This window comes from Elephas maximus, chromosome 24 (genome assembly GCF_024166365.1).
Source record: "Elephas maximus indicus isolate mEleMax1 chromosome 24, mEleMax1 primary haplotype, whole genome shotgun sequence".
NCBI lineage: Eukaryota > Metazoa > Chordata > Mammalia > Proboscidea > Elephantidae > Elephas > Elephas maximus.
The window spans coordinates 29129020-29147944 of NC_064842.1; the positions used below are offsets into that span (position 1 = coordinate 29129020).

The 18925-nt window shown below is 33.2% G+C and overlaps 1 protein-coding gene across 5 annotated transcripts in view; it reads left to right on the forward strand.

Moving 5' to 3' along the window:
• Positions 1–18925, forward strand: part of ARID4B (AT-rich interaction domain 4B) — a 185072-nt gene that overhangs the window by 135118 nt on the left and 31029 nt on the right. For 4 of the 5 annotated variants that reach the window (XR_007515305.1, XM_049868572.1, XM_049868571.1 and 1 more), the window contains exons 13-17: positions 745–839; positions 1782–1879; positions 2608–2851; positions 3191–3366; positions 7699–7950. Coding sequence is in view for 4 of the 5 variants with exons in the window: in XM_049868572.1 (XP_049724529.1) it covers positions 745–839; positions 1782–1879; positions 2608–2851; positions 3191–3366; positions 7699–7950 (865 nt within the window). In the remaining variant the exon portion in view is untranslated. The remainder of the gene's footprint in view (positions 1–744; positions 840–1781; positions 1880–2607; positions 2852–3190; positions 3367–7698; positions 7951–18925) is intronic. The other variant, XM_049868574.1, reaches the window with a different exon arrangement.

Genomic DNA, 18925 nt, shown 5'->3' on the forward strand with positions numbered 1-18925 from the left:
TATAAAATGCCTTTGATTCCTGTATTATTTCTTCATTTGAGTGGAGGCTTGGTCCAAGAATGTATGTGCCACTTCTTAGACTTTTTAATAAGAGAAATGAAAAAGCAAAGAAAATGAATAAAAGCTAGTATTAGAGAAGAGTGATAAAATGCAGTCGTGCCAGTCACGTGTGTTTCGCAGAGGGCCGTAGATTGCCTGTCTCGGCCGTTTTCTCTCTTCTACCACTTTTCTAGTGGCTTGATAGTTTGATTCAGTACTCTTGCCCCACGTTTTAACTATGCTAAAATGGAACAAAACTAGTTTTACTGTAGAGTGATTGCGTATAGTAATTGTAAGTTAGTAAAATATGAAGTATCATAAAAATAACACTCCTTTGTGATGCAGTTGCCTGTCATTCACCACAACGCTTTTTTCAGTGCCAAATCCTTGTTTCCCTAATTTAAAAAAGATTTTGGTTTATTGGTATTCATTGGTATTTTATTTTATTTGGTATTTATTCTTTTGATTCCTAGGGGCAAGGATGTGAAATGAAATTATATATGGTTTCAAAAATTTGGTATGTGAAAAATTAAAAAACAAAACAAAACACTGAAGTGGGCTTAATAGACATCATGTCTGGAATTAACAAAGGATATATATGTATCTACTTTGCAGTGTATATATTTAGTGATAATATTTGAATCCTTTGAAATTTTAAATTAAAAATGTAGTTTGGTTCTAATGTATTTGGTGTTTTCTCAATAGGCACACCTATTAACAAAAGACCTGTACTTGGGTATCGTAATTTGAATCTCTTTAAGTTATTCAGACTTGTACACAAACTTGGAGGATTCGATAATGTAAGTATTATAATTAAAAGTGAAGTATTTTTCATACAACATCGTCTCTCATGTACTTGCTATCTCTAAAATAAATGTCTATTAAAAATCTAAGAATATATGGAAAATGGAAAGTACAGGTTTAAAACATACAGCTAGCCTTCCTCAGACCAAATTTATATTTAATTAAAGATTAAAGTTTTTTTTTAAATGAGCTTTCTGATTAAGTGTTAAGTTAGTCATACTTTGTAATAAACTGCCTGTATATATATCTGAGTCACAGCATAATCATTGGTGAAAATTCTTTGTGTCTCTTGTTTATTAAACTGAGAGCAGGGATCTATCTTTATATTTTTTATATCCTTAAGTTGTTTCACAGTGCCTAGCACATATATGTATGTCTGTGTGTATAAAGCATGCAGAAAATGTTTGTTGAACTGATGTGAAGAGACTGTTTTAAAGTAGTCCATGACAAACCATATTCATCCGATTAAGGGTATTCTGCATCGTGAAATGCTTATCACTGAAGGCCAGTAGAACTACTTCGATTTATTTGTTTGTAAGTTTTATGGGAATTAATAAGTCCTTTAAAATCTTTTTCTGTTTCTTCATTACAAAATTTAACTTAGGAACCTAGATGATGTCTTCTTATTCACTTATCAAGGTTTATTTGAAAGTTAAATGGCCCAATATTTTACATTTGCAATTCTCTGAGATTTGAGTATTAACACTTACTTCATAACATTGCAAATCAAATTTTTAATTTAGATTTTATCAAGTTTGGTATCTGTCATTCCTTTGAGACTAAAACCAGTAGGTATAAATGTATATGTACACACACATACACGCACATATATACATGTACATATGCACATATACATATATACACATGTTGTATCTCTCAAGATTTTATCATATTCCCACCTTTTAATTTGGGAGTTTTCATTTCACTTTGTCTGTTAGATTGAAAGTGGAGCTGTCTGGAAGCAAGTCTACCAAGATCTTGGAATCCCTGTCTTAAATTCAGCTGCAGGATACAATGTTAAATGTGCTTATAAAAAGTAAGTTAGCATACTTGATATGGCTATTTTATATATTTTACCTAGGAAGCAGCATGGAATTTACCATAACTGAGGTACTTATTTCTTCTCAGAAGAAATAAAATATTTTTACTAGTGTGTATTCTGAGATTTTACATGTAAAAAATAACTAGATTTGTAAGATATCCTGTGAAGGAAAGTTTTTGTGGTAAAGTAAATTTGGAAAGCCAAAGTTTTAAAATCAGACAAACGCAGATTTTAATTCTGGTTTTGTCAGTTATTAGCAGTTTGTGTCCTTGGATCATTTATTTGTCCTCCTAAGCCTCAATTCCCTCATTTGTAAAATGGAATAATATTGTTTCAAAGAATTACTCTGATAATTAAATTTCACTTGTAAAGAGGTTTTAGCGCCTGGCATATTGAAGTGCTCATCAAATAGTATTGGTTATTACTAATACGTATAATAAAAACAAGCAAACAAACAAAAATATGTATAATAGCTACTGCTTATGCTGTTATATTTAATATTATAACTTTTCTCAATTTAGCCCATTAAAAAAAAAAATTCTTTGAAGAGTTTTTCTGTTTGAGTTAAAAGGATTGGGAGGGATTGAACTAGAATGAATTAAAAAGTTAACATGAGTCAGTGTCTGGGAATTAAAAAAAAAAGGAATGGACGCACATTAAAAAAAATAACAGTAATTCTTTGAAATATTTTCACCAAATGTAATTTCTCTTTATGTTTCCAGATACTTATATGGTTTTGAGGAGTACTGTAGGTCAGCCAATATTGAGTTTCAGATGGCATTGCCAGAGAAAGTTGTTAACAAACCATGTAAGGAGTGTGAAAATGTAAAAGAAATAAAAATTAAGGAAGAAAATGAATCAGAGATCAAAGAAATAAAGATTGAAGAGGAGGGGAATATAATACTAAAAGAAGAAAAGCCTGCGGAGGATGATATTGAAAGAAAAGAAAATACCAAACCTTCTCTGGTAAATCAGATATTGCTAACTGTCCTTTGCCTTCTTTGGTTCATTTTCTACAGCCTCTTTAAGTTCCCAAAGTTAATGTATTATATTATACTTTGTTGTTTGTGCATTTTCTTCATTAAGTACTATTTTGTATGGTTTTGAGTGTAATAACTATTCAAAATATCTCTTAGCTATTTTGCCTAGTGTTTTAGGAATGGCAGGAGTTTCTTAAAAGTAACTAATAACTTTCTTAATATCAGTATTGGTTGGTACCTAATTCCTGGTGGTTACAGTTTTATTATGGGTTTAGTCTGAAATTTTTTAACTTTTGTTGGTTTAGTTCCTCTGATCTTTTTCTAGGGAAGTAAAAAGAATTTGTTAGAATCTGTATCTACACAGCCTGATCAGGAAAAAGAAGTTAACATGAAAAAATCAGAAGAAAATGGAAACCTGGAAGATAAAGATGATGAGGCAACTAGGGTAGATGAATCCCTCACAATAAAGGTAGAAGCTGAAGAAGAAAAAGCAAAATCTGGGTAAGAGATTTGCTTTTGGTTAAGATGCATTTTGACTAGATGAATTCTTGTAATCTACTTTTTGTATGTGTGTGTATGTATAAATCTAAATTTGACTGGCAAATATAGAATAACTGATTTGCATTTATTAGGTAAATAGTATTTGCCTCTTTCAGAGACCCTACTAATATAAATTTGTAGAAAAGATCATATTTTTGATCTATTCTTCTTGCTCTCATCATGGAAATTTATAAATTCTTTAGTTTGGAAAAAGTACTTATTGCATTAAATCCTGCTGAATGACCAGATAATACAAACTTGGGAAGATGGCCTTCTCCAGCGTTTTGTAGATGGCATGTTGGCTGGTAGATTCTGAGAGTTTTAGTTGGCATTTTGTAAGCAAAAAATAAGAATGGCAAAGTCCTAACAATAAGCTTTTTAGGAGTACAAAATTGTTATGCTGTGTTTTCTGTGACAGTAGCATTTATTTGTTCTTGTCTCTTTGAAATGATGAATTATTTAACAATGTAATTTATGCACTGTCAGTGGACCCCTTGGATTTTAAAGATAATCTTCCGTGGTTAGTCTTATTTCTAAGGTTTAAAGAACATAAACATCTCCATTGTTAGTGGTCTGTTTAAATAAGCAAAAGTAGTTTTTCTTGATGATTTTAGTATTTTTCTGAAATTTTGGCCACAGCATGCAGGAAGATATGGAAGAGGAACATAGTTAAAAGGTGTCTGTTATCATTCTTTGTTATATTTCTGTGTGTACAAATTATTATTTGAAGCACTCCTTACTGCTACTGGAGACTCTTTTCAGGTATTAAGAATCTTAATAAGAATTCAGCTTTTTCTCTTAAAATATCTTGAGTATTTTAGTATTTTTTTGAAATTTGGCCACAGCCTACAGACAAACATGGAAGAGAAGAAAACCGGATTTAGATGAACATAGTAAAAGGTGTTTGTTCATTATACTTTGTTATATTTCTATGTGTACAAATGCATATTTGAATTATTTATTTCTTACTCTATGTGACACTATTTCAGCTATTAAAAAACTTAGTAAAGGATTCAACTTTTTACCTAAAAAAATCTTGATTTTTAAATCTACAGATGTTTCTCGAACATTTATTATGTGCAAGGCACTGTGAAAAACCTATATATATTTTTTTGTTTCTAGTAATTAGTTTTTCAAGTTGGTGTTTCAGCTTATTTTATTGTATGAACTATATTTTATAGGTTTTTATTTTATTGATCCCTTTAATTCTTCAATTGTTTTTTTAATTTACTACAGATATTCGTAAATGTATTTATACTACAAAATGAAATTTTCTTGCTGTCATTGCCCTAATTTACTAGGTGTTTAAAAGGACTACGTGTTGGGAATGTCCAAAATTATTTTCTGAACTTTACTGGATAAGTGCAATAGAAAGTTCTACAATTATAAAGAATCAATATAGAATTAATATATAGATATTCTTCTAGTATATAAACTTTCTCTAATTGTCTACTACCAAGAATTTTGAACATCCTTCCTCTGTGTCCAGATAAGGGATATTAAAGAAGTTAATATATGTAAAATGCTTCGTTCAGTGGCTGGCTTCTTGTTGTTAGGTGCCAAGTTGATTCCTACTCATGGCACCCCCATGTGTGCAGAGCAGAATCGCTCCGTAGTATTTTCATAGCTGTGACCTTTTGGAAGCAGATTGCCAGCCCTGTCTTCCGAGGCTCCTCTGGGTAGGTTTGAACTGCCAACCTTTCAGCTAGTAGTTAAGCGCTTAATCATTTGCGCCACTGAGGGACTTTAACTGGCTTGTAGTAGGTACTTAATAAATAGTAGCTTGTGTGTGTGTGTGTGTGTGTGTGTGTGTGTGTGTGTGCCATTGTGAGGAACTTGACTTCAAACTCAGAAAATTTATTTCTTTGTGAATTCAAATGAAAAATCCTTGCTGATACATTTGGTTTTCCAAAGTGTGGTTCTCTAAAAGATAACAAATTTAAATCTGTGTGTGTGTTAGTATGTGTGTGTGCATTAAACCTAAATAATGGTTACATTTTACACTTTAAAAGGCCGTGTTTCTTGGCATTCTCATTTAGTGCGTTAACCTCTGAGTATGCTGCTGAATTTTTAGAGCAATAGAATATTGTCTTTGGCTGATTGCCAGTAATTATGGTGTTTGCTTCTTTACACTTCAGTGTATTATTAAATTTCATTTGGATTGTGTCTGAGGTTAACATTAAATGCTGCTTGTTAGTAGTCGTCATTCCAGATTAAATAAAAGTTTGCCCTGGCTACCACTTAAAGTATGATTGTGCTTGTTTTTGACACCAGTTATACTCATTGCATTGTAAAAAGTAAGATATAGTTTAGAGTTTTTCATTAAAAAAATTTAGACTTTGTATTCTTTGTCTTTTCTCTTACGTGATGTTCTAAGTTTTAGAAACAAGGTGCACAATAAATCTTTTCCTTTATTATGGAACATATTAAAGGAATATACTTCCTTTTCTCCCTGATACGCAGGGTTATAATCTTTGAGATATGTAGTGTTGTTTCTTAGAAAAAAATTTATATAATATTTATTTAAAAATTTTAATAGTAGTTTATCATCCATAACAGTATTTCTGATAACTTTTGAATATTTTAGCCTTACTAATTTCTATATTTATAGAAATATTTAGTGTGTTTCAGTGAGAGAGGTCATATTTTTAATATCAGCTTGTAAGTAATTTTGTTTGGGTTTTAATTTTTAATTCCTATTCATTTAATAAATTAGCCTTTACAATAAGAAAAATTCTTGAAAATCTTTATAGACTTTGTGATGTATTTCAGATGTTGACCCATTTGATACTTTAGTGAACTGAGTCTTAATTTCAAAAGTTTATTGGGCTTCTCATGCCCTCCTCCCCCCACTCTATTAAAGGAAAGAGGAAAAAGCATTAGAGTGCTACTTGTATTGCTATTTATAGATTTGTTTTGGCATGTATAATTACATAATTAGGAATAATAAAGTATGTTATTCCTAAAAAGTTTGGATATAAGAATGTAAAACTTAAATTATCAGTGGAAGAAAGCTTTTTATATAACTACTAAAGCCATGAGGAGCCCTGGTGGTGCAGTGGTTAAGTGTTTGGTTGCTAACTGAAAGGTCAGCGGTTTGAACCCAGCAGCCTGCGGGAGAAAGATGTCAAAGTCTGCTTGCATAAAGATTTACAGCCTTGGAAACCTTGTGGGGCAGTTCTACTCTGCCCTATAGCGTCGCTGTAAGTCGGAATCGACTCGGTGGCAATGGGTTTATTATGGCCATTCAGTTATAAAGCTTACTTAGCTGTCTTGTGGCTTCTGTTTTACGATATTAATTCATTTGTTAGCTGTACAGTGATTCATTTTGAGAGAAAACTATTGTAGTAAGCGTAGACGTACTACAGAGCAGATAAAAAGCTTATTTAAATATAGTGTGGAATTTCATACTGAAGTTTGTTGTTTTAGAAGTCTAGTCCTTGGAAAGATTTATAATTTTAAGATTTTCTTCAGTTTAATGAATACAAATTAGTGTCTAATATAAAAAACATGAATGTTCAGTTTTAGAAAGTACATGGGGTATTGACAAGGTCAAAGTGATTGTAATGCAGCTTCTAGAATGGTTTGATTTTAGTTTTGCATTTTTTTAAAAAATTGGTCTCCGATAGACCTGTTTTTTGGAATCTGAAAGTTAAAAGGATTTATAAAAAAAAACTTTCAGTAAATATGTGGTGAAGAGAACAGAAATTGAAGTGTAGAAAGATAGAAATATCAGACTTGATGTGATATTGATAGGAGGTTAGTGGAATATTCCTGTAAAAGATAAAACAGTATTTTAGCTATTATAACATTTGAAAATTCGGCTATAGTACCTTTTAGTGTTGTTAAAATTAGCCATCTGTTAGTAAAAAAATTGTTTTAAACATCCTAAGGCTGGAAATATTTGAATAAAAAATTAGTTTTAGTTAGAAAATGTAATTTTTTTTTGATCAACTGACATATAAAACACTTTTACATTAAAACACAGATTGTTACAGTCAACCTTTCTAGTTTCTTGCTATTCAGCACAACTTCCATTCTTCTCGCTGATGGAAATTTAATACGCTTGTTTTTCAGTCTTCATTTTCTCTAGCCGTATCTTTCTGCAACCATGGTCATCTTAAACATTTTTAGTTTTTAATATTAAATTGAAACTCAGAGAGTTTCATACACATGGAACCTGCTGTTCCCCGGAACAATCACAGCCACAATATTTATCAGTATATGTGGTTTGGAACTGAAAAGCTTATGAAGTATCTTTTATTAACTCTGCAATTTTTTAAACCTTTCAAGAGATGAAACGAATAAAGAGGAAGATGAAGATGATGAAGATGTAGAAGAGGAGGATGAGGAGGAGGAAGAAGATGAAGATGATGATGACAACAATGAGGAAGAGGAGTTTGAATGCTATCCACCAGGCATGAAAGTCCAAGTGCGGTATGGACGAGGGAAAAATCAAAAAATGTATGAAGCTAGTATTAAAGATTCTGATGTCGAAGGTGGAGAGGTCCTTTACTTGGTGCATTACTGCGGATGGAATGTGAGGTAACTTGAGTTTTAGCTAGTGATTATTACCTAAAAACACGTCTAAAATACTTTTCTATTTTAAAATTTAATTAATGAATTACAGACTTGTTAGTACTCTAATTGAGCTCATGATTCCATATTAAAAGTACTTAGTTTTTAGCATGTAAATATCTCACTTGGTGGCTCCCTACCTACTGTTTTGAGTACTTAGAGGATGTCTTAATGTTAAGAAAACTGAGGGCTACACAGTTGATATTTATGCAATAAATATAAATTAATAGAGAAAACATTTTTTGGTGAAATGATAGAAGAATCTCTTAAAAAAGTAAAAGAGATTTAGCTTCTTGATGTCTACACACCAGTTACGAGGCTACCTGCCTTCTTGCAATTTTACTACATTGCCACAATAACTTCTTCATAATCTTCTTAACTCATCATATTTCTTTCCTTCAGTAGGCAAGGATTTAAAAGTTGAGATTTCTTAAGCATTAGTTACTTCAAAAAGGTCTTATCTCCTCATTAAGAGCTCTTGCATTACAACCTTGTTGAAAAGTCTCAAAGATTTATTTGTATCTTTGAAACATTATGGTTAAAAATGTAGGCAAGTCTGCTTGACCAAAATAGAGCATACTTTTCTGACTGTTACTAACCTAGGGAACTGAAAGATTGAGGTTCGATTTTAGGTTGTGTTCACTGACTTTAGTTTTTTTTCTTAACACAAGTTTTCTTTGTTTTACCCAAAGAAATTTTGTATTTCAATTTTATCTAAGTTTGGCAGGCTGATTTTAAGATCTTATCATTTAGTTGTCTTTGAAGAATAACAGTTCATTTTGCTGTGTTTGGTATTATATTTGAAATATGGTCTATGATAGAGTTGTAGCTCTTGAAAAATTAACCATAGAAGTTTTAAGTAGTGGTTTCATGGTACCTAGCTTCAGGGAGGATACAGTTCCTGTACTTTATATTTAAATTGTATTCCGTGGTTTGGGAAGTTATTAAGAGAATACCATCTAAAATTTTGTTTCTTAAAAGTACGTTTTGTTGTTGTCCTGTTGCAGCAATAGGAAGGCTCTAAAAGTATGGTCTAATCTGATTACCTTTCTTGTTCTGGGAAAAGTACAATTTTGATCCATTCTGATACTTAGAAGGAAAAAACAAGTCAGAAGAAGGTTTCTGAAGTTTTGCTTGGGAGTCATTCTCTGTTATTTCTAACCAAGAAGCTAGAATACCTATCATCAGTAGTTAGGTATATCAGTGGTACATAAGCTCTTCCAGATGACCGCTTTTTAACATTGTGTGTAATTTATCCTTTTGGCCGTTCGTTCTTACGCTGCTGCTTTGGTGCTTAATTTTCCTCACCTAAAGGGCTGGCTTTAATGATCATGTTCAGAAGAAGATATTTGAGATCTCACATGTAGCTGCTATAAGAATACTTTGTCCAGTTTTTTATGTTTATCATTTTGATCTTACTAATGATCTTATTACATATAAACGAAGAAGGAGTTCTACTCTGCTCTGCCTAGAATATAAATGTAAATATAGAACACACTGGTTTAAATTAGGAAGAAATAATTGAATCAGCAAAAATTAATACTTACTAATTTATGCCCACAAGATAGATAAGAGCCACATCATCTTCTGCCTCTTCTCTCAGTACTTCTCCTTATTTTACTAGCTTAATCTAAAAAGGCAGTTTTCCTAGTGGCCTTTATGGAATACTTTAAATTGTGTGAAGAATAGATAGAATTTAGGAGTTCTCCAACTTTCACTATAATCAGGACTTAATTTGTTGTTGTTAAACAAAAGAGGCTTGTAAGGTCTAAGAATTGAGGTATTCATAAAATTATTCTGCAGTTAATATACAACTTTCTGTTACATTAAGAAAAGATGGACTAAACTTCTTTTTGATTAATCCTAGGGCACTTGGGTATTAGAGGAATGTCTAGTATTTTAGTTTTGAAATTGATAGGAGATAGGTTGGGGTAAGAGAAGATTTTTTAATTGAGGCATTCAAGTTTTTAATAACATAGGGAAGAAAATGTAACCTGGTGCAGCAAGACATACTTGTGTTACTAAGAAGGATGCCATCTATTTCTGACAACTCAAGCATTTGTATGGTATGAACTTTCAAAAGAACCGAACTTAACATCTTGATGAAGACCTATAAGTGGATCTCTAGACACTCCAGCATCGTAGAGAAAAACAACTGTACTTCAGTAAATTGGGCAGTTAATTTTCTTGTAGGTAACATAATTATATCCCTGTTTCTCTTTGTAATAATAACTACAGTGTCTGTCTTATTGATGAGTAAGCAATAATTACGATGTCTGTGGCTCCTTCGTTCTGAAGCTAATCTAATCAGGATTGCAAAAAAAATTCTCATCAGCTCTACAAATATTTTTCTGTTATTTGGGAGGCTTTCAACTTGATCTCTACGTTATATTTAAGAGATATAAAATTAGAAAGACTTACACTTGAAGATTCTTGAAAAGAATTTCATTTTCAGTTACAGTCATTTGTGATAATAGCAGTTTAGGAAATTTTGTATGGAGATACTTACATGGGTTTTTGTTGCATCTGAAATGTTTTCCAGCAAACAGATTTTTCATAAAGAAAGTAAGAATGTCTTTCTTAGTTAAAAAAAAAAAAAAAAAAGTTTTTCTTCTTCTACAGTATTCCTTTTTTTCTGAAGTGCTGTATAAATCTTTAAATTAATTCTCATCTATACCACTTTTTCACAACTGAAAAATGTTGCTTTTGTTCTGTAAAGGATAGTGTTGGGCTAGTTTGTTCTTAACTGTAGGATGAAGAGACAGGCATTATTTTACTGCTTACACCACATGTACTGGAAACAGAACTATTGACCCAACCCACATTAATGGCTTATAAATGATTTAATCACGCTACAGACGTTTTCAGATACAGCAACCGTAGATGAAACCGTTGTCCAACAGTAGAATTTATGGGGTTGCCACATACTTGTATTCCAAGTCAATGCTTTTTTATAATTTTTAAAACGCTTCTTAAAATAGTATTCAGTCTAGAAAAATGGAAAAATACATAAAAGTAGAAAAAAAATCACTTTACTCTGTGTTTTAGGCTTTTAAAAATAGGCCTATATGCTTTTTGAAGTTATGGTCATACCTTAGTAATTTTAACAATGGCTTCTGTTATCCTGGAAACCCTGGTGGCCTAGTGGTTAAGTGCTGTGGCTGCTAACCAACAGGTCGGCAGTTTGAATCCGCCAGGCGCTCCTTGGAAACTCTGTGGCGCAGTTCTACTCTGTGCTATAGGGTCGCTAGGAGTCGGAATCCACTTGATGGCTGCGGGTTGGTTTGTTTTTTTTTTGGTCTGTTGTACTCGTTTTAACTTATAAGTAACTTCTGTTAGTGATGTTTATATTTTATAGAAATTCTTTATCATTAGCTAATTGATACCTTTCACGCTTAAGTTTGTTAATCGTGTCATAAACATGGGATTGATCTTTGAAAGTTACACTTTGAAATGCACCTGCCATAAGCTCTGTTCAGTGTGTTGGATTTATCCTTAATTGAATAACAACTAAGTGTACTAGAACTATCTAGACTACTTGGCATGGGATTTAAAATACATCATTATTTTATCATGTTATAAAAGCGTTGATTTTTTGTTCCATTTCTGACTTGGCTTTCCATATCAAGGAGTTGGGAATTTGAATAGAGAAGTTTTTTTTTTTTTTTTTTTCCTGTTCTAGATCATTAACTGCGTTAAAGGATATGAAAGAGTAAGAGAAAAAGAGACGTTTAAAAATTTCACCTGTAAATCTATGAAATAAGTAACGATACTTCTATTCCAACTGAAAATAAGATAAATTATACTTGAATGTATTATTAGGAATAAAAATGTACTTTAGTAATTAAAAAAAAAAAAATCTTAACTCACCAAGCAAGCTGAATCCTATTTGGTGGGAATGAAGAGAGGAACTAGTGTAAAGCTTTCACAGAGAATATGTTAAGTCCTACTATTTGTAATACTTAACTGCTTTTAAAAAAATTTTATTTCTTTATTTAGCAAACGTGTTGAATACCTATGTACCCAGTACTATGCTTGGCACTAAGGATATGAAGAAAAGGTCCATCCCTGTAAGGAACTTGTGGTCCAGACAAGGGAATTATCCCACTAAGATTTATCATCTATTTACGATTCCTCTCCCTTTTTATGCCCACCTAGACAGCAACTAACAACAACAACCCTCATCTTATGTTGCTTAAGTTCACTGGTCAGTTGTCATAATCACTTCTTTTCACTCCTGTGCTCGTCCTTTGCCATTCCCTTGCTTTGTGGTACTCAGTTGACAATACCACAACAACCCTGATTAAATTTAACACTCCTGCTCCCTGCTTGTACCTTTGCAGCTGATCCTGACTGCAGTAAATCACACCACCATGCAGATTGGTCGTATTTTAAATTCATGACTGTGAACCTCAAAGTGGGCCCTATATGGTGTTGGTCCATTCCCATTCCTACTTTCTTAGGAAACTATTTCATACTGTTTCTGTCTCCCCAAATTTCCAACATCTCCTTCCATTTTCACTGTCAGCCTGTGACCTTGCTTTTTATCTCATTGAGAATCTGCAGCAGTGAAAAGAGAATTTCTGTGGACTTCCACTACATCTACCCCTCCCTTCCTGCATCTGCAGCCACATTTTCTGCCTTCCCATCTTTAGCCATACACGTGTAATCCATGCTGCTATCTAAAACCAGTCTTCTAATTGCCATCCCCTCTTGCCTATTCAAAGACATGGTTGCAGCCGTTCTCCCCTTCTTTCTCTGTATTGTCAGTTTCTTGCTCTTTTCCATCTCCCTGCAGGCCTACTGTTATTTCTCTCATCTGAAAGAAAAAACCTTTCTTGCCCTCACTTTCCCATAATGTGCTGTTGTCTACTTTTTTTTTTTTTTAATCCAGTTTCTCTTCCCTTTTTATTTAAACCCTCTTCAGTCAGGCTTTTGCCCCAACCCCACTTCCAAAACTGGGCATATCAGCATCACCGGTGACCCCTGTGTAGCTGATTACATACTCGTTTCTTGCCTTATCAGTGGCATTTGACCCAGCTGATCACGCCTCCCATGATACATTTTACTTGGTTTCCAGGGGCTGTAGCGGAAGTTACTTTCTTGTTTATTTTGCTGTCCTCAGAAGTAATCATTCCTCAGTTGTCCTGTGTTTTGCTCTTTTGTCTCTTCTTTTTTTGTCTTCGTTTTCTTCTTCTAATTGTTCCTTTCTTTTTTCCTTCACATATCCTTTTTTATTTTTTACCTTTTGTTCCTATTTTTCCAGTCCTAACTTAAATCGTTTTTCTGATACTAAATATTTCTGAAGTATTTTCCTGACTCAAAGGAATTTGACACCTTGGTATATAACTACCATCTGGGACTGTAATTTTTTTTCCTTTTGTTTCCGTTCCCCCCCCACCCCCATATTATTCATTTTTCAAGCTTTCTATATCAGAACCACATTACTTCATATAACAAGTGATTTAATTTTAGAACATAAAAAACTTTTTCAGATTTTTTCCTTTAATATCATTTAATATCCTTGACCCATCCTTGACACAGTACCTGTCTAGCACATTGTAAGTATTCAGTGAATGTTGCACTAAAATGAACCTTGGCAACAAAATAGAAGTAGATCAGAAGTTACCCCCCCCCCCCCAAAAAAAAAGCCATTGGTTTTTACAAATGATGCCTCTAGAATGATAAGAGACGATGGGGGATTGGGACAGGTTTGGAGGCTCTTCTCAATTGTTTTTTGTGTCCTCTTTGGGTCATATAAAGAACCTATCTCCTAATTAGTAGACAGATGCTGCTGAGCCTGTGAGATGGGAATGAATTTGATTGGAGATGACTTTTTTTCCGAACTTAAGTCTCATTTTGTCCATTAAAAATTCTTTCAGCTCAATTTTTCTATTTCTTGCCTTCTCTAGAATGTTGTTTCTTTCCTTTTTTTATTCTTTCATGTTTTACTTCCATGTAATTAGATCCCTGCCATACTTCCACTGTGCATACTGTTAAATTTAGGAATATTGATATAAGAATACAAAGTTCTACTCATTATGCTTTTAAATACCCTGATAGTGATAGACTAGCATCCTCTGGATTAGGCAGAGCTATAAAAGCCAGGAACTCTGATAAATTGTCTGCTTTATTTCTGTATTGTAAAAGCTAGAGGCTAATAAATGAAGACCATTTGACAATGATTTCCAAGTATCTGTAAATTTGTTTTAAGGGGAGAGAAGAGAACATTGCCACTGTATTGTTCTCCAAGCCTTCATCCTCCCTTTGTGTACAATTTTTCCTATATGTGTCTCTTCTTGACGCCTCACTGTCATCTTCTCCAAATTCTCACCTCCACAAACCCTTGTGTCACATTCTTCAAGCCTACTCAGTTATACTCAGTTATGTTTATGACGTAAAGCAGATTAAAATTAAAAAGTACTATGGGAGCAAAAGGGCTTTGTGTACTGCTCACGTGAAAAATTCTTTTGTAGTCTTACATGACATGTAGAGAAATTGAAAACAAAGTTTATAAGCAGTGAATAAAGTGAACATGAAAATTTTTACTTTAAAAAGTCACTTTTGAGTTAACTGTAGTTTTTAAGTACAAGTGAAAATAAACATTTCCTTCATTACAAAAAGATGAGTAGGTCAAGCTAGCTTTGTACTCAAATGAGCTTTAATTTTTCTATCTGTGTTCAACTTAATCAGAGTATTTACTAAATTTGGTCATGTTCATTCAGTAGTTTCTATAGATTGGCAGGTATATTTAACATAAAACATAACCCTGTAATGGTAGATTGACAGGTACATCTTTATCTGTCTAAATGTACACAAATACTGATTCCCTAAACTTATCAAATATTAGTAAACTTTTTTGTTATTTTTTTAAGTCAAGTATGTATCACAATATACAATTAGTGCCACATTTGTTAATCATCTGCAGTGGTCTTTATAAGCCTGGTAAATTGCTCTGTGATGTTTCCTTAATATTACATATTACCTCTGCCTGAAGACTTAAGACCTTTGCTTCATTTTACAATTATATTCCTTAGGAAAACCTACTGATATAATTACTATATCATCCTGTTGGGGTATTTGTGTCAGATATTATGGTTATGCTATAATATTCATGTTTCTATGATTCTGTTATATTCTTATTTATGATGAACACCATTCCTGTCTCTTTGATATGAATTTAACAGTGTTATATAAAGTGGAAATGTGAACTGTTAATAGCATGTGTATGATTTTTGGATAATTTAATACTTTGATTTTTGTTTTTATTTTATCTGGGGAACATGGTTAAAAGCATTGAATTGCGTTCAGTAGGTCTTTCCATAAAATTTGCTTTAAGTATTCTTTCAGATTTAAAAAATGTGTATGTAAATTGAGAATATTATATAAAATTGATAAACTAAGCAAATATTGGTAAAATTGTTTATAAAGATTATAATTAATAATAACTAGTATTGCTTTTTACCATGGCTTGATGTTTTTTCCTATAATGATACCATACTTTTTTCATATATTCTCTCTTGATTAAGTAAGGAAGGTTAATTCCTCTTCTTGGAGCCCTGGTTGTACAGTGGTTAAGAGCTCAGCTGTTAACCAGAAGGTTGGCAGTTTGAATCTTCCAGCCATTCCTTGGAAACCTTGTAGGGCAGTTCTACTCTGTCCTATAGAGTTGCTGAGTCAGAATCAACTCGATGGCAATGGGTAGTTCCCTTTCTTGGTGAAATAGCCTAAATTTCACCTTTAGATATGAGGTTTTTAAAAGTTAAACAAATTAGTTATATGACCTGTTAACTTTTTTGTGTACAGATAAGCAAGATGTAAGATACATATTGTTAGCAATTATTAAATGAATCTATCCATAAAAAAAAAAAGAATGATTTAATATTTTACTTAAATTGAAGGTTGGTCATCAGATTTCATTATAACCTGTATACATATTTCATACAGTGTGTTTTTAAGCATTATATCAGTTTAGTTTTGCTTATGAAATTAAAAAAAAATATTATTTTTTTTGCATGTAATTACTATTTTCTCTAAATCTGTGCCTTTTGGGTGTGTATCACAACATGCCAAAAATACTTCTTTGAAAGTGGTTTAGTTGTGTTTAAGAAAAATAAAAATCGGAATTGATGTGGGCACAGTAACCATTTCGGTGTCTTATATCTGGTTGACTAACAGTCATTTTAGTTTTTATTATTGCAAAATGATTTCTTAGATGATTTGCCAACACCTCCAAACAAAGATCATAAGGCTTTTCTCTTAGAATTCCATTTTTCTCTGGTGAGAGCAAGTATGCTATGGTCTCTGAATAATTTCTTGTAGCTTTATATGAATATTTTAATTCAATACATTTTAAAAATTCAGATTTTATGTGACTTCTTTGAGAAGGTTGGTATTGTTGCTTTTGTAATTACCTGTTTAGTGTTGTCTTCTCTGTTAAATTGTAAGCTCCTTGAGGGCAGGGGTTATGTTTATTGCATTCATTGCTGAGTACTGAGTGCCTAGTGCAGAGTCTAGCAGATAGTAAGTACCCAAGAAGTATTTGTTGAATAAGTTCACATGCAAACTTTTAGTCCTAGAGTCTCATAATTTTTCATTTTAGGGATCATCTCATCCAGCTTCGTCATTTTATGTAGGTCAGGGAACAGGCTTTCAGAAATTAAATGAGTTGCACATAAAATATTCTTTCACGTTTGCTTAGTTAGTTGAATGATTACAGTAGAAATATTCTCAGATAAGTCATGCGTACACCTTGAAAATATTTTCCTTAGTACATCAGATAAAGGTCAGATAAGAAAATGTATAGATTCTGTCTATAACTTACAAACTCTTTGCTGTCAAGACAATTCTAACTCATAGCAACCCTACAGGACAAAGTAGAACTGTTTCATAGGATTTCCAAGGCTGTAATCCTTATGGAGAAACCCTGGTGGCGTAGTGGTTAAGTGCTATGGCTGCTAACCAAAGGGTTGGCAGTTTGAATCCGCCAGGTGCTCCTTGGAAACTCTATGGGGCAGTTCTACTCTGTCCTGCAGGTTCGCTATGAGTCGGAATCGACTTGACGGCACTGGGTTTGGTTTTGGTTTTTAATCTTTACGGAAGCAGACTGCCACATCTTTCTCCTGTGGAGCAGCTAGTAGGCTTGAACTGCCGACCTTTTGGTTGGCAGCCCAGTGTTTAACCACTGTGCCACTGGGGCTCCTTAATTTCGTCGATAGCATGCATTAATTATAACGAATTTGTTGATAATTGAAAAATATATGGATGAATCACTAGCAGACTTAGTTTTCTAACCTGGTACTTATTGTCTGTTTTTAAATGGAAGAATTTTGAAATTCTCTTTTCCTTGTGCCCTGGCAAACTATATTTCCTTTTGTCATGAAGAAGCCAATTACCCTCTTTCGGTCATAACCTCAAGAGGTAAAGTCCAACTAAAGGCAGGATAGTTTATATCACCAATCCAAGTTACCTGGTCTTCCACAGTCATCCTTCTAAGTACTCTTATTGCTTAGCGCAAAAGTTGCAGGTCAGTTTGTTCGTTGACCATCTGCTTAGCTTAAATTTACCTCTTCGTTTTCCAGCTACATTATCACTAAACATGATCACTTGTAATAACAGGCATGCTATCCTTGGAGACATACCTAGTTATTTGCAATAAGGTAATTTCTCTGAAGACCTGTTAAGCAGTAGAGAGATCTGATCAAAGTGTGCTTTAATTTTTTGATTCCCTGTGTGGTATTCAAAGCGGGGGGGGGGGGGGGGGGGGAAATTGAACCCATTGCCGTCGAGTCAATTCTGATTCATAGCCACCTTATAGGACAGGGTAGAACTGCTCCATAGGGTTTCCAAGGATCAGCTGGTGGATTCGAACTGCTGACCTTTTGGTTAGCAGCCCTAGCTCTTAACCACTGTGCCACCAGGGCCCTGCTTAAAGCAGAGTCAAGAATATGTCGGTGCAGGGATGACCAGTATAGATGAGGAAAGGACAGGGTGTCATGTATTTGGGAAGTCTAAGAAAAGATTAGTACCATTTTAAAACCAAAAAGTTTGTATTTGCCTTAGTTATTAATGTTCTTGTATTTTTGAAGAATGCATTTTGAGAGATGAGTGAATGGGTACCTCACTTGATATGTTACCACAAGGAGAAATGATTTGAGAAATATTTATGGTCTTCTTTTTTTTTTTTTTAGCTGCAATTTTCTGCTCTTTGCCACTTCCTTCACAGTAATTTAAATTTTTATGGTATTCATGATATTTGAACTTGAGGCTAAATTTTTCTTACTGTTTTTTATCTGCATTGACTGTTTTCCTATTTATTTTGCTTAAAGTAAATGTGCTGTCACTTTTCACTACACATTAAATGTGTATTGTATAAAAAGTCTAACTTTATGCGGAATAAAAAAAAGAAACCCATTGCCGTCAAGTCGGTTCCGACTCATAGTGACCCTGTAGGACAGAGTAGAACTGCCCCATAGGATTTCCAAGGAGCAGCTGGTGGATTCCAACTGTTATACAGAACAAACAAGATCAATTACAGCTTTTTCCTGCACTTCTGAACTGAATTCCCTTTACTCAAATCTTTATTCTTAGTACTTGGTAGGAAATCTGAGATCTTAAACCTATTGCCTCCTTTATTTAAATTAATTGGCACTCAGAAAACCAAGCTCGTTGCCATGGAGTCAGTCCTGACTCATAGCGACCCTATAGGACAGAGTACAACTTCTCCATAGGGTTTCCCACTACTGACCTTTTGGTTAGCAGCTAAGCTCTAAACCACTGTACCACCAGGGCTCTAGTTGGCACTAGTAAGATCAAAACTAAATTGATACAGTTCTTTCTTAAATAATTTTAATATCTGTTGGAAATGATTTTTTTGGCACTATTTTTTTTCCACATGAATTTGTGTTTCTCTCCTTTCTGCAAAAGTATTCTGAAAAGAAAA